The sequence below is a fragment of the Manduca sexta genome, chromosome 6, assembly GCF_014839805.1.
Source record: "Manduca sexta isolate Smith_Timp_Sample1 chromosome 6, JHU_Msex_v1.0, whole genome shotgun sequence".
In the NCBI taxonomy this organism is placed as follows: domain Eukaryota; kingdom Metazoa; phylum Arthropoda; class Insecta; order Lepidoptera; family Sphingidae; genus Manduca; species Manduca sexta.
The window spans coordinates 8,664,372-8,679,562 of NC_051120.1; the positions used below are offsets into that span (position 1 = coordinate 8,664,372).

General features: G+C 35.6%; 1 protein-coding gene across 1 annotated transcript; it reads left to right on the forward strand.

Annotated features, from left to right (window-relative positions):
• Positions 1-402: 402 nt before the first annotated feature.
• On the forward strand, positions 403-14,687 carry LOC115448946 (UDP-glucosyltransferase 2-like). The gene is made up of 9 exons (XM_030176580.2): positions 403-671; positions 3,599-3,754; positions 6,362-6,449; positions 8,090-8,282; positions 8,650-8,847; positions 9,292-9,511; positions 10,419-10,638; positions 13,318-13,537; positions 14,358-14,687. Exons 2-9 carry the CDS (start codon positions 3,602-3,604, stop codon positions 14,629-14,631), a joined length of 1,566 nt encoding a protein of 521 aa, XP_030032440.1. The 5' UTR covers positions 403-671; positions 3,599-3,601; the 3' UTR covers positions 14,632-14,687.
• The last annotated feature ends 504 nt before the right edge of the window (positions 14,688-15,191 follow it).

Below are 15,191 nucleotides of genomic sequence, written 5' to 3' on the forward strand. Positions count from 1 at the left end.
GAAAATACTGAACCATAATCATTTATATTTGACTTAACCATATTTCGTGGTTTAGTTTAATATAACATTACATTATGTTAGTAATTAAATTTCTAATGCATTATAATTCTATAATAACATAAGTTTCTTTCTTCAGTTCTTTTGTTTGTTTTGTGACGTGACACGTTTGAGAAGTATTTACACATGTATTAAAAACACAGGTATGAAATTGAATTTATTTCTGATTGATGTTCCGCCCTATAAGCCTAAGCGTGATGTTTTATAGCCTATAGCGCTCCTCGATAAATGGGCTATTCAACGCTATAAGAATTTTTCAATTCGAACCAGTAATTATCTGAGATAAGCATGTTTAAACAAATTCTTCAGCTTTATATAATAGCGTCTAGATAACATTAAAGATATTGTTTTATTTTAAACACTTCCATAATTTATATAGCAATAGAATGTTTGGACGTATATTTTTATTCTTTTAATGTTTGTTACATCAAAACTAAGTTATTTATTAACTGATTTCGATAATTCTGTTTTTATTTCAACGAATATACTTCCAGAGTGGTTCCATTAAACATTTGATATTATTTTTAAAGTCGTTTTAGTAATTTGGTTTTTAAACTAAAATATTAGGTCCTTGCATATGAAATTGGGGTGATTTTTTTCTGCGTATAAGAAAGGTGAGTGTTGTTGGCTGTTTGAATTTGCTTCCTTCTATTTTTTCTGTTATAAGTGTACATTTATAGTAATATAATAATTATTATTATTTATCTACTTATCACATAGCAATATGGTTATGGCCTATATTTTTTTATCTGCTTATGACATGGCAGCATGGTCTCATTAATTGGTTCTCAGTGGAATGAATAAAAAAAATTACATTATATATTTTTTGCTGAGTAAAATACTTAAGTACTTAGTATGTTAACTTATGTAATTATTGTAACTTAACATCAATCTTTGAGACTTTAAATGTGTGCATTGTGATTATATATTTGCATATGCAGCAAGACGTTCTCCTTCTTGCGGGTTATCAGTAAGCATTTTTAATATAGTCGCTGCCTAAGATGTTTTCATTACATAGACATGTTGTCCGAGCTCAATATTGACAAGACGAAAGCAAGGCAATTGCCCGACATTCACTTAGTCAATCTCCAACCACTGTCGCGGCTAGTCGGCCCACAATCATTTTGTATTTTTATAAATAAAACGCCCTCCTGTGTTTTTAGACGATGTACAAATTATACTCCAACTGTGAATGAAAAAAAAAACGTTTCATTCCTTACGTTAGTAATAAGTATAGATAATTCAACTCATTTTTAACCAATAAATACATTTCATTCGACTGTCATGGCGACCAGAGACCAATAAACTAGATGGCCACGGCGGTCGATGCTCGGGCCGTATCAATATGAGCTGCAAGGGCTGTACAAGCATGTGACTTTAGTAAATAGTGTGCTGCTCCTTTGTGCAATTTTGCTAGTCTATGACGACTCTATTTGTAAAACGTCATTGGTCGCTGCACATGTTTTTTTAAAGGTATCAAAACGAGAAATAACAATTTCCTTAAATTTATCCACTACATATTAGGAAAAGCTATCTGAGAAAACCATGTAGACGAGCCTCTCATTGCCGCACTAAGTGTGAGAATTAATTTACTTCCCTCTTTATCACAATCCGATAAGCAGATGGCCTGCCGTTGACAGCCAGGCCTGGGCATCAGTGTTTGTTTGTATGTGCCAGTTGGAATTTAGGCAGCGTGATGCCCTTATCCGAGATATTCGATGAGTTGGTAAGCGCTCCACGAGTAGCTTCATACTGGTTTCATTGTGCTTCGAATAACGTGCACCATCCGTCATTTGCCGCTATCCGTCCACTCACGTTTTGTGCCTGCACCGATCCCACTTCTGATGTCGGAGAAGCATTATTCCCGTCAACATCGTCATTAGTGGTTGCAGACTAGTGGGCGTCATCGGGGTAAAATGCGAGCACAAAACACAATGATCACTGATATTTTATATTTCAATTTAAATTAAACAATATTTTGTCACTTTACAATAATGATGATAGAAAAGTGGACAATTAGGACCGAGCAGCGGGTTCAGGGCACCGACCTTACTTAAACCAACTAATATTCTCAACGATCCAACTCGATCAGTCACTATCATGAATCCTCCATTCTATGTCCAAAGCACTCATGGCCTACCTGAATAGTAAAGATGGCGCCTCGACCCCGCTCGAGGCACGTGCCTTGCTCTGATTGGTCGTTTCGTAAAATATATATATATATATAATTATAATAAACTTTTATTACATTATGGCTAAGGCGTAAGGTTTTAAGTAATAGAAAAAGGTAACAAATCAAATAATATTAGATTAACAATTATTGTGCGTTATGCACGCAGACAACAATCAACTGGACACATAGCTTCCTCCGACATTAAAAACCAAAGAAGGATCACCATTTTTGGTAGTAGTTCTTAATAAAGTGGCTAAAAGAGTATTAACACCTTTTTATTTTTAATTCTGGCAAGGTAAAGTGACTGCAGTGCAAGTGATCGTAAGCGTAATGGCAACTAAGTTCTTGGAAACCCATATAGTAATAAGGCCAAAGTCCGGTTGACCCCAATGACATGATCCTCGCACCTCCTCACAAGGAACCAGGAGGCCCATAACAGTATCGCCCATGAACCGTGCTGTGTGCTGCATAACAAAGAATGTTGCCAAATGATAACATATCATTATGCAGAAATAAAGTAGGCGACAACACCGAACCCTGTGGAAGTTAGACATTTACCGTCATGAGTTTCGAAGCGTACCCATCAAAGAGAAAATTCCCTTCCCTATATTGTTTTGAGCCGTATACAACTATTGAAAAAAATTATAATATATTTTTTTTTAAAATCAACTCAGGTGTTTCTTAATTAAATAAAATTACCTTTTTAACTATTGACTATATGTCTCTGTAAAGTAATTCAACATTACGATAAACGACTTACATCAAAGTTAAAAATTGAGTACGGGTCTTGAATACGTGTTTGTAAAAACTGCTACTATTCGAGTGTATTCATAGTTATATTTATAGGCCAAGTTATTCGGCGAATTTATTCGCAATTAGTGTAAAAAAAGCAATAGGGTATTTTTTTCGATAATCGATATTTATCGGTATTTTTTTCCGATATGTATCGTTTCTCTTGAATGGCGCGATAATCGGTTAATTATTGATTATCGGATTGCATGCCGCAATATGTACATAATTATCCATTGCTCGCGGCTTCACCCACGTGAATGAATTTTCGGGGATAAAAGTTCCGCTTATATTATCCCGGGATAGAAAGTAGCCTAACCTTCTCAATGTTTTAAACTATCTCCATACCAAATTTCATAATAATGCGTTGAGTAGAAATGAGTAAATCGATAACATACAGACTAAAAAAGGAACATTGATTTATAAATCTGTATAGATTAACATCATCCTTAGTGTTTATAGGAACATATAAGACAAAACACGTCATATTTCAAGCCAAAACTGCACCAACTTATTCATATAATAATATCTATATGCCAAAGTATCGTTGCATTTACAATGATATTTATATACTTTCAGAAAATGACGAGATCCACGTGGCTCCTACTTGGCCTCCTGACGGCGTCTCAGTTTTGCGATGCATACAGAATTTTGGTCGTCTTCCCCCTTCCCGGAAAAAGTCACAGCATTCTAGGATTTGGAGTTGTCAATCATCTACTCAAAGCTGGACATGACGTAAGTAAGATTCTTAATTATTTTTTTTTGTGTAATCTTGGCATACTGGCTTCATTGCACCTCATGATAAGCAAAGTTAAGTCCATAGAAAATGCCGATTGGCCGAAGATACAAGCATCTTTGAACGGTCGACACAGTCATGCCGGCCTGCATAATTGCTTCTTCACGCTCCTTTTGAAGGACCCCGAGTTATATCTACTCTTATTCCACTTCGAAGTGGGGTCGGCACAATACTTGGAGAAAGGGAGGGATAAACGGCCTGTCTACCCAACTAACCTCCATTGGGGATCGCAAATAGCAAATTGGCTTTCCGGTATAGTTTTAACCAACTTTGGGATTGAATTTCCAAAAAGCCACATTTGCTCACACGCATCGACATATACTTGTTTATTTAGGGGTTGCTTACAGTTGTAACAATTTTACAAAAATATAAAACATACACGATAGTTAACAATAAGTTGCACAGTCCATTACAAGCAAACACAGAATGTAAAAAATACAAACATTCTTATCACTTCAATTAATTATCAAATATTTTCAATATAGTATGTTGACTGCCTCGGTGGCGTAGTTGTATTGCACGTCCGGTACAATAGCGCTCTGAGGTCCTGGGTTCGAATCCCGGCTCGGGCAAAGTGATATTTGGGTTTTTCTGCTCAGTATCAGCCCGGAGTCTGGAATTTGTGCCCGATATGGCGATAGGCTCGCCTCCTATCACATCATGGGACGGAACATACTTGGCGAAAAGCGGGTGCCCTAGTTGCGCCTCTGCATACCCCTTCGGGGATAAAATGCGTGATGTTATGTATGTATGTATGTAGTATGTTAAATTTGGTGCTGGTCTCTACTGTTTATTGGCGGTCGTATCCTTTACCATCAGGTGAACGGCATGCTCGTCTCATCATTCAAATCAATAAAAAAAAACCGTGTGTGTACAATTATATGTACCCATTACCCATGTAACTTTCCTGCTTGCGCACTATTAGCCGCACTTCTGCGTAGTTTTACCCAAATGATAGGTCAAGAGCACCTACGCATGTTCGCGTAAACATCTTTTCCAAAAAAAATATGAAGCAATATAGATTCACATCAAATAATGACAGTAAAACAAACTTATTTTAATTAAAACAACATTCATGATATACATCATAATTTTGATAATGTAGAAAATATAAAATAAAGTGCGCGCGTACCTTTGAATTATACGACCATACTTCAAATAATGCTCAATCAGTTTTATTTATTAAGATTGTTCCATAGAATTGAAATTTATTGCTGAATAATATATTCAGTTTCCTTAAAAATTACTATCAATGTTATTATTTACTGAGTCAGTGCCTGACTTTATGAAATAATAAAAATATTTTTATATGAGAAGTAGATAAGTATGATACATATCTCGCTAAGCAAGGAAGTCATTTATGGCCCACGTAATTGAATATTTCATAAATTGCATAATATTTGGCAATAAATTTGTTGCATGTTTCGTTTTTGATTAGTTGTTTTGTATGTTTGGCAAACAATTAGTGCAATCAGTTAACTTTACTTAAGTTCAGTAAAATGTCGTGAAAATATAATAAGTGTGGAAATCAAATGCAGAATAAAACTCACCTATACTTCAATGGCAATAGTAAATATATTATGTACTTTAAATTTATACATACATAACATCACGCATTTTATCCCCGAAGGGGTATGCAGAGGCGCAACTAGGGCACCCACTTTTCGGCAAGTATGTTCCGTCCCATGATGTGATAGGGGGCGAGCCTATCGCCATATCGGGCACAAATTCCAGACTCCGGGCTGATACTGAGCAGAAAAACCCAAATATCACTTTGCCCGACCCGGGATTCGAACCCAGGACCTCAGAGCGCTATTGTACCGGACATGCAATACAACTACGCCACCGAGGCAGTCGTCGAGGCAGTACTTTAAATTTATCTTATTTTATAAAAAGATACTTCTTGTAAATAATAATATTCTCTGTCGCCTCATACCGCAAAAAACTGTTTTAAAATGCCATCGCGTTTGGAACCAAACTTAAATCTACAATTTTGTCTGTGGTCGCATAAATTCGCATAATATTGTATGTTTTTTTACTAGGATGTTTGATTACTGCTTTGTTAGGTACTGAGCTATTTTTGGTATCATTACCTTACCATATACAGTGAACTGAGTGAAGGCAAATGTATGTACAACAAATGTAAGCATATACATTCGATCAAATCAATTTTGTGTCGAGGTTTGTCAATTCCAACTAAGAGAATAGAGATAATTGAAGTGAGAAGATATTAGTTTTCATTTTATTTGTCTAAGGCCTGAATATTGCTTTTTTGGAATCAGCTGAGTCGCTCATTTAAATCTGTTATCGGTCTTTATCAATTTAAAAAAGGTGCATTTTGTAATTTTTCGGGGTAAAAAGAAGCCTTGTATGTTAATGTACGATATCTGTAAATATTTTTCTGCATTTCCAACAAAATTGATTATTCTCACAAATATCATTTACAGTTACTAATATTTTAATAGTATATTGTTTTATAGATGCAGATATCTCAAATATTATATCTAATCACTTACTTAATTAATACGACTAATTTATTTCTCCAGGTCACCTTCGTCACTCCTATTTTGGAGAAGTCGCCTCATCCAAAACTGCATCAAATCGATATCTCCAAGAATTTCGATTATTTACCAAGTAAGTGACTACTTACATAATAATAGTACGTACCTACGAAATTCATTTTTATAAGTGCACATGAAAGTGATCTCATTGCAACTGATGGTAAGTGGAGTGCCTGTAGATAGTGTTGACTGGCCCGAATTATCCCTCACAAATGAATAATAGGGGACCGTCCTGTGTTTGATTTTGTACATTATTCTATATGTAATGGTCAATAATACGAAAAAGAAATCTTCCTGCGATAACTGCATTAAAATTGGTTAAAAAATGAGCAAGTAATTCATATTTCAAATATTAATATGTGCCGAAGTGGGCGCCAAGTGGTTATATCGCTTCATCTCTTTTTTTCGCACGCGTCGTAATGCCCGATGACGTCACACGTGGCTATTGCGCCTCTTTTCTGTTTCTTGTTACTTACCCCTTCTACCGAAATTGAAAGACTTATAACTTCTTGATTTTTAACCGGATTTAAATCATTCTTTCTGTGTTTTAATTTATATAACGTAAATATTTGACAGTAATAAAGAACAAAAATGAGTCCGGTCCCTAATTATACCGGCTTCTTTAAAACCGGGTTTATACGGGTTGACCCAGGAACGTGACATCTGGGCCACTATGGTGGGTTCCTACCCAGTATTACCTTTTCTGGTAATTTGGCAGTATGTAACGATCAGTTGCTTGTCGTACATCAGCTCTAGGATAATGTCTAACTTAAATCGATGCACGATACTGACGCCACGATAAAGATACTAACGCCATGAGTATAAATAAACCACCTAACCAACAACCATCATTATCTTCATTTTTTAATTATTTTTTTTGGTGCAACTGCCCTGGATATCACCGGGGGTACCCTGCTAACGGTGTACAGGCGAACCCCCGGCTTAGCAACCACGGCAGTCCCGTGATGAGTTGGTGGGCCCTACCGCAATTATTGTAGGCGCCAGCGGACGGTTAGCTGGCAGCAAGCAGCTACTCGGTTTTAGGGCCCGGAAGGAAGAAGGGAGGGGATAGAAGGAAGGAAGAGAAGAGGAAGCAGTAGGAGTTATTAGGATGGTTGGAAAGGAGAGGGATGGGAAATGTTCACGAACCCTTATAGACCTCACTGTGAACGTAGCAACCATGAGATACACACACTGAACTGTGTGCCTAGGGTCGCGGCAAATGTGCTCACATGTATGGGCGTGCATTTGGTGTGGAGACCAAGCGCACAAGAATTGCCTCGGCATTATCTTCATTAGCCCCAAGACGTCAAATACTGAATATACACACACGTATTATAATTACCGAAATGGTAAGCAGAGGCACAACTAAGGCACCCGCTTTTCGCTGTATATATTCCGTCCTATAGTGTGACAGGGGGCGAGCGTTAGCAACAACGGTAGTAATTCTAGACTTCGAGCTCATGCTGAGCAGAAAAACGCAATATTACTATTTTCAACTTGAGATTGGAAGTTGATATCTCAGATCGGTGGTGGCAACGGGTACGTGCTACATTACGTCACCGAGCAAGTTACTTCTGAAGGCGTCCAGATTTATATAATCTGTTAGAACGGCCTATATCCAGTGACTTCTATTATATCAACATCATCATCAATCATCTCATATAACAACGATAATCTCTTAAAATATTCAATGTTTATTCTTTATTGCAGAAAATACATTCGATTTAAAAAGCATCTTGAACAAAGAATCAACGGTAAATGATCCAAATCAAATAATATCGTCAATTAATCTGATGCTAAGGGCGACTTATCGAAACGAAAATGTACAAAAATTACTAAATGACGTTGATCAGAAATTCGATTTAGTTATAGTAGAATGGCTGTATTGCGAATTAGGGGCCGGGTAAGATAAATTTATTATTAATGTTTCTTTATGTACCAACGTTTAACAGTGACTTGGGGATACTTCATCTGACACAAGTAAGCCAGGATAGACAGTTGCAGAAGTTTCATGATTCTGAGCGGAAGCTTGCTGCGTCTCAGGGAGTATTAACCACGCAACGAGTATTATACAAGTTGAGGTTATGGAAAACTTTATATTATAGGCTAATACTAAACTACAAAATATTGCAAATAAATTAGTACTATGATATCTTTGTTAGGTTAAATCAAATAATCAATGAAACTATGTTCATATTTTCCGAAGCTTAGAAAAAATAACAATAATATAGAATAAATAGCTCTTTTTGATACAAATGTTATTTTCACAGTATTGCAGAAATAGTACAAGCACCACTTATTTGGGTATCGAGTCTTGAACCTCATTGGATGGTAATGAGACTGATTGACGAAGGACTAAATCCTGCGTACCACGGAGATGCTTTAAGAGAAAATATTCCACCCTTTAACTTCTGGCAGAGGACGGAGCAGTTGTGGATTCAATTGAAAACCCTTTACTACATGCATATGTAAGTTTTCAGTCGGTTTAAATGTAAATTGTTTTACAGTATAACAAAGCAATGGTAGGCAGGATGTAAATGTTTTGCTGGATCGTTGGCATCTTTACTGAGGTGGGCCTTAAAATTAAGCCCAGGTACTGTTTCGGTTGCGTTTCAAACTTATTGAGGACTCGTCAAGAATCCCGCATTTGTTTTGAAGATTTTTTAATATAATTTGTAAGGTAAAATAAGGACAAGACGGCGCAGTAGCTATGTGTGTTGTGTGACGAATATTAGGTCTACAATCTACAGCGTGCTCTATCTCTTTGAAAGATGTACACGATTAAGTACATGGTTTTTTTTAAGAAAATTTACTTCGCCTCGCAAAATGATGTATGAATTCATCATTTACTTCTATATTCTTAGCCCGTAGTCAGACGTTCCAAATAGTATTCTTACTTATCGAAATTGAAGGTACCATGATGCCCAACAAAGCGCCATGTACGATGAAGTCATCGCCCCTCTAATACGAAAGAGGGGGAGGGTGCCGGCCACGTTCCAAGAAGTAAAATACAACGCGTCTCTGGTTTTGGGAAACTCTCACGTTTCCCTTGGAATGGCGACGCGGCTGCCACAAAGCTACAAGGCTGTTGGAGGGTACCACATCAACGAAGAAGTCAAACCGTTGCCAGAGGTAATAACTATTAAGGAATATAGAATGGGTGTCGTTCGCGGCGTCAGCCACGTGAAAAGCCTTTCACCCTACAAAATTCCCTCAAACACAGTTAGTCCATTGAAATGTTACATTTTTTAGGTCTTACCTTGCGTTTTTTAGAGGACGCAATTTTATTTTTTTGAAGTGTAGGGGGGGTCAATGTAAAGCTAAAACCAAGTTTGTGGGATCGCCACCCTTGTCCCACGGCCGCCATCTTGAAAATAGGGGTTGAAATGGTTTTTAAGATGTATCTCTTAAACTATTTATCTGACAAAAAAAATTATAAACATTTTTTGTTGCAAATTAAATTCTCTACAACTTTGGTCCAGTAACTTTTAGTCGTAGAACTAAGTATAAATAAAAAAGTTATAAGCGAAAATGTTAAGAAATTCAATGTTAAGCAATGTCCATTGCAACGTCATCAGAACGTGTGTTTATAAGGTTCTTGATAGTTTTTTTTGTACTCTCATTGCGTACAACACAAACCCGCGGTTGTCGGCTTGGACCCGAATTACTTGTATCCTGAATCGCTTTGGAACAGATGAAGCAATTGTTCACAAAATAGATATCAATAGATAGTTCGATAAGTTAATAATCTAATTCTACCTTCATTAATTCATTCAAAATAGATTTAGATTATACAAGCCCAATTTTTTTTAAAAGTTTCTAGTAATTGTTTTTAAGATTTCTGGTAAATGAGTGTAAGTGCTAAGGTGCTACTGGTTTTGAAATTGAGTATTTAACGCCTATACCTATATTTTCAGTATTTTACGTAAATAGCCTTATAAATTCATTGAATCTAAATCTTAGACCTGGCAAATGAAACTTTGCAAGCAACTACCAAATTACATACGGTTGTGTAACATAGAATTTGTTTTGCTCATAGGATCTGCAAAAAATCATGGACAATGCGAAAAAGGGTGTAGTTTACTTCAGTATGGGATCTAATCTGAATAGCAAGGACATGCCAGAGAGTTTGAAGAAGAGTCTCCTTGATATGTTTGGGGAATTGGAACAAACTGTGTTCTGGAAGTTTGAGGAAGACTTCCCTAAAGTGCCAAAGAATGTACACATACTTGAATGGGCACCGCAAGCAAGTATTTTAGGTAAGAATTTCAATGTACCTAGTCTTTGAGAGCTCTGAGTTGGTCAGAATGCTATAATATACTAATTACCGTCCAAAATATACATAGTGTTGGCGACGCAAATACTTTTTACTGAAATATGGTTTTGGTTTTAATTATTTGAATTCCGATCCTTTGATGGTAATGTTTTTTTGTACTTGCTTGTCATTTGAGAGTTTTTCGTCGTATGTGATTTTTATTTATAACGCCTATTTTAATTTTACGTGGTTGAGTACTAGCTCATCGTAACCACATAGATACAGTAAGGCATGCTGATAATAATTTAGTAAGCGTTGAATGATGCAGCATCTTTTACTGATTAGATTTTGTATGAATCCTAGCCGAACTTTGGTCAAGGCAGCTAGCAATTTTAATTAGGCACCGACACCAAAATTGGTATCCAATATATAACTGTTATGTGAAATTATTTTTTGGTTTTGAGTAGTTTTTGAAGGTGGTTTAATTTTTTGTTAAAATTATTTTTATTCTCTATTAAATACTGCATACTGTTGAGACGGGCTTTCGCTTTTACTGAGAGGTTACTTTTGTATTAGTTAGTAATTTTAGTAGAATAATTTTGAAAAAAACATTCGCGTCGATGCGATTATTAATGACAATTTAGAGTTGAATTGCTGCCGCTTAGTGCAACTTCTATGCTTTGCATTAAGTCACGAGCATTGACGTATATATAGGGATAGAATGTCCATATAAACTATTGCTCAAACCTGAAGTTAGAACTAAAGTTTGCTGCAGCAGAAACAGATGGCCATGAGTATAAGACGATTGAACGGTGACTGCCTCATCTTATATAAAGGTCGCGACGTTTTCATCGCACTTTGAACTTAATGCTTTCGATGATTTGACAAAATTTTGCTTGTCATTATTTGTCGTCTTTACAACGCATGACTCAATATAAATGCGATCTTCGTCGATATAGGTATAGTAAAATTATCTTTAATAATCATTAATATCTTGGGACAACCGTATTTTTAAAAGCCATTTCTTTAAATTACATCATATTTTTACAATATGTTATATTTACTTTAGTTGTTTAAAATTTTTGTTTTATGGATATTGTATCATTAATTTCATAATCAAAATGCCACTAAAATTATTGATTACGTGCATATCTTACTAATTTAAGTTAATTTGCAATCAACACAAGACGATTAAGGAACATTTTGGTATGTTAAAAGTTTCAAAATTGATTTTTAAAGATAATATTTGTAAGTCTCCATATTCTCGCCTGTTACTCGTGCTCCATTAATGTATGGAACGACTGCACAAGGCCGTCTGCTTGGGGCTTAATAATGATAAAACTATCAAACGATAACGCGTTTCCTAAAATTAAGCAAATAAATTATTATTAACTCGAATTGCTAGTCAAGTAGATGTTTGTTGATGAGCGGTTAATCAAATATTGATTTATGTGTTATAAATTATATCATATAATATAACTGTCGCATGTCTGACGAGTTTAGGGCCAGGATTTCTATCTTGCAGCACCGACACTTCGTGGACGTCGAGGTAGACCAAAGAAAAAATGGCGAAACGAACTGGAATTATTAAAAAATAATTGGGTCACTATAGCGTAGGATCATGATACATGAAAGGATCTTGGGGAGGCCTGTGCCCAACATTGGGACATTATAGGCTGATACAATACAAACAATACAATATAATTATAACTTGAAATTGATTGTAGTAACTATCTGTTACGCTTAGGTCATAACTTATTAATTTTATATAATCCAGATCTTATGACCTACATTTGACTACTAAAAATTATTTCTTGTTAATATTTTCGAGTGCTATTTAAACACATAATTCTTCCTATAATATTTTATTTTATTTCTAATATTGCAAATGAAACTGTTAGCGAAAATGTCAGAAGTAGACACAAAAATACCCGAAACGGATTTGGATCAAATTTGGCACATGGAAAGACTGGATTAACAAATAGGTGATTGAAAGGCTAATTGTAATTTTTTTGAGACGCTCTGTTCATACTTATTTAAAATTAGCACCCTTTTCTACGTTTTGTAACCTACTTACAAATTTTCGAAAAAAAAATGTTGCTTAAGCCAAGTATCCTTTCTAGTAGTAGTACTATTTATACCGACAATTTGCGTCCACAGGAATAATTTATATTTTTTAGTCTAAATTTTTTTATTGATGGCGCTGTCGTGATAAATATGGCTCTACGTATAGCTACAGTAATTAAGAGACTTTCGTAGGCATAGGGTTTTACGACAGCGAAACCGCGATCAACGCCTAGTTTTAAAAAAAGTAAATGTTTATAAAGTTATGCTAAAAAACATTGTTCTCTGAACCTATTTAATAGGTAGGTGTTCAAACAAGTATTGGTTTAGATAAGGAATACTAATTTCTTATGTTTACGAGGACGTCAGACATTAAAATAAAACTATTTTATGGATGTTGTTGCGCTTTTACATTATAATTTTGTCTCTCTCACGAAGGCTGCAGTTTTAGAAACGTCAGTTAAAAATTATACTATACAAGGCCGTGAAAAAATCCATAAAATAGTTTCATTTCAATGTTAAACAAGGAATTAATTCGTCTTACGGACATAATTAGAGGAGTTTTGTTCAAAGAACAATTTCTCTATCTATTTGTTTATAATAATTGTATATTTTTCAGCTCATCCCAACTGTGTTCTATTTATCACTCATGGAGGTCTGTTGTCAACCACGGAAACCATTCACTACGGCGTTCCCATCATAGGAATCCCGGTGTTTGCTGACCAGTTTGTCAATGTGAACAGAGCTGTAGGCAAGGGGATTGCGAAGAAAGTTGATTTCTCTTTCACAATGGCTGAAGATTTACGAGAAAATATTGTAGAAATGACTAGTAATCCGAAGTGAGTTAATTCTCTATTTATTTTAGTTATATTAGGGTCTTAACATTATCTTCAACATCCGAGCTAATATAACACTAATCGTTTTTAATTATCAAAAATAAATATCATTATCTGCTGCCATTACTGAAGATACATTTAACAAAAAAAAAAACAAAATTGAATTTCAAAAATTTTATTCGATGCTACTGTTTATGATTATTTTTTATTGCTTTGCATGACGAGACGAGCTTGTCGTTCGCTTGATGGTAAGCGATACGACCGCCCATAAACAGTAGAAACATCATCGAACACATTGCATTATAAAATATTGATTGAAATTCCACTGCGCTCGACATCTTGAGACATGAGATATTAAGTATTAATATGCCCAGTATTTACGCTGGCTACAATGTCCTTCAAACCGCCACACTGCTTCGCGGCAGGAATAGACTTTGCGATTGTACCTACCCAGGCGGACTCTCACATCTCACACTATCACCAAGTTACTAGTGGTAGATCTCTCATATGTCTGTATGGGAATTGACGTAAAGCTTTTACCATTAGGCGAGCTGCTTGCTCATCTTTCCATTTGTTATCATAATAAAGTATCGAATTTGCAAAATGCAATTTTGCGGATTCAATACTTTACGTAGGGACCGTCGAATATACATCGCTTGTTTAGTGTTATATTACCATGGCGATAAGCACTTCGATCCTTATTGTCTTAAATAAATGCAGTTCATTTTAATAAGGATCGTCGATATGTTATGATTGTCTAGATGTATGTTTAGTACGTTTATGTCTGTGTGGACACTACTAACTTTATAAATTTTATCCTCAGGTACAGAGAGAAAGTGAAAGAGTTATCCTTCATATACCACGATCGGCCAGTGCGCCCTGGAGCTGAGCTGGTCCACTGGGTAGAACACGTCATACAGACCAAAGGGGCTCCCCATTTACGCTCTCCGGCTATCAACGTGCCCTGGTACCAGAAAATGTACCTGGACTTAGCAGTTGTAGTGGTCATATTAGTGATTTTGTCAATTTCGGCACTGAAGCGTGTCTACTGTTTGATATTTCCGAAAAATGTTATGGGCGATAAGAAATATAAATAGTTAAATTTTATTGTAATATGAGATATAGATTTTAATAAATTATGAATTTGTTTTGCCTATTTTTTTTTGTTCCTTGAATACTGTAAAAGCACAATAGAAACCAATACCATAGCGACGTCAAGATTCTATTACTTTGCAATGCCCGTATAAAAAAAAACTTTGCTTGAAAATCTCTTTTAATATTTCTGGGTTTTAATTGAGCGATTCGCGAGAGTCACTCAGTAAAAAAAATCATCGTTGTTTGTACATTTCCTACTGCTGATCATGGGACTCCTTTTCTACTGGAGTTTAATCTTTAATTCATCGCTCTCGCTTAGTACGCCTTGAGTTCTTATACCTTTGGAATTCTTATGTAGAATTCTTAGGTTTGTAAAACCTAGAATTCTCCATAATCTCCTTCAGCATTGGATACGATAATTGCTAAACAGAATTTACCTTAATAGAACCATGTGTTCTGGTTGCAGTAGAACGGTTCATATAATCCGATTCCTACCGGCTATCCTTTGGTAGTTTATGTAACATCGAATTATGATCATTAGAACGATTTACAAACAGCACCC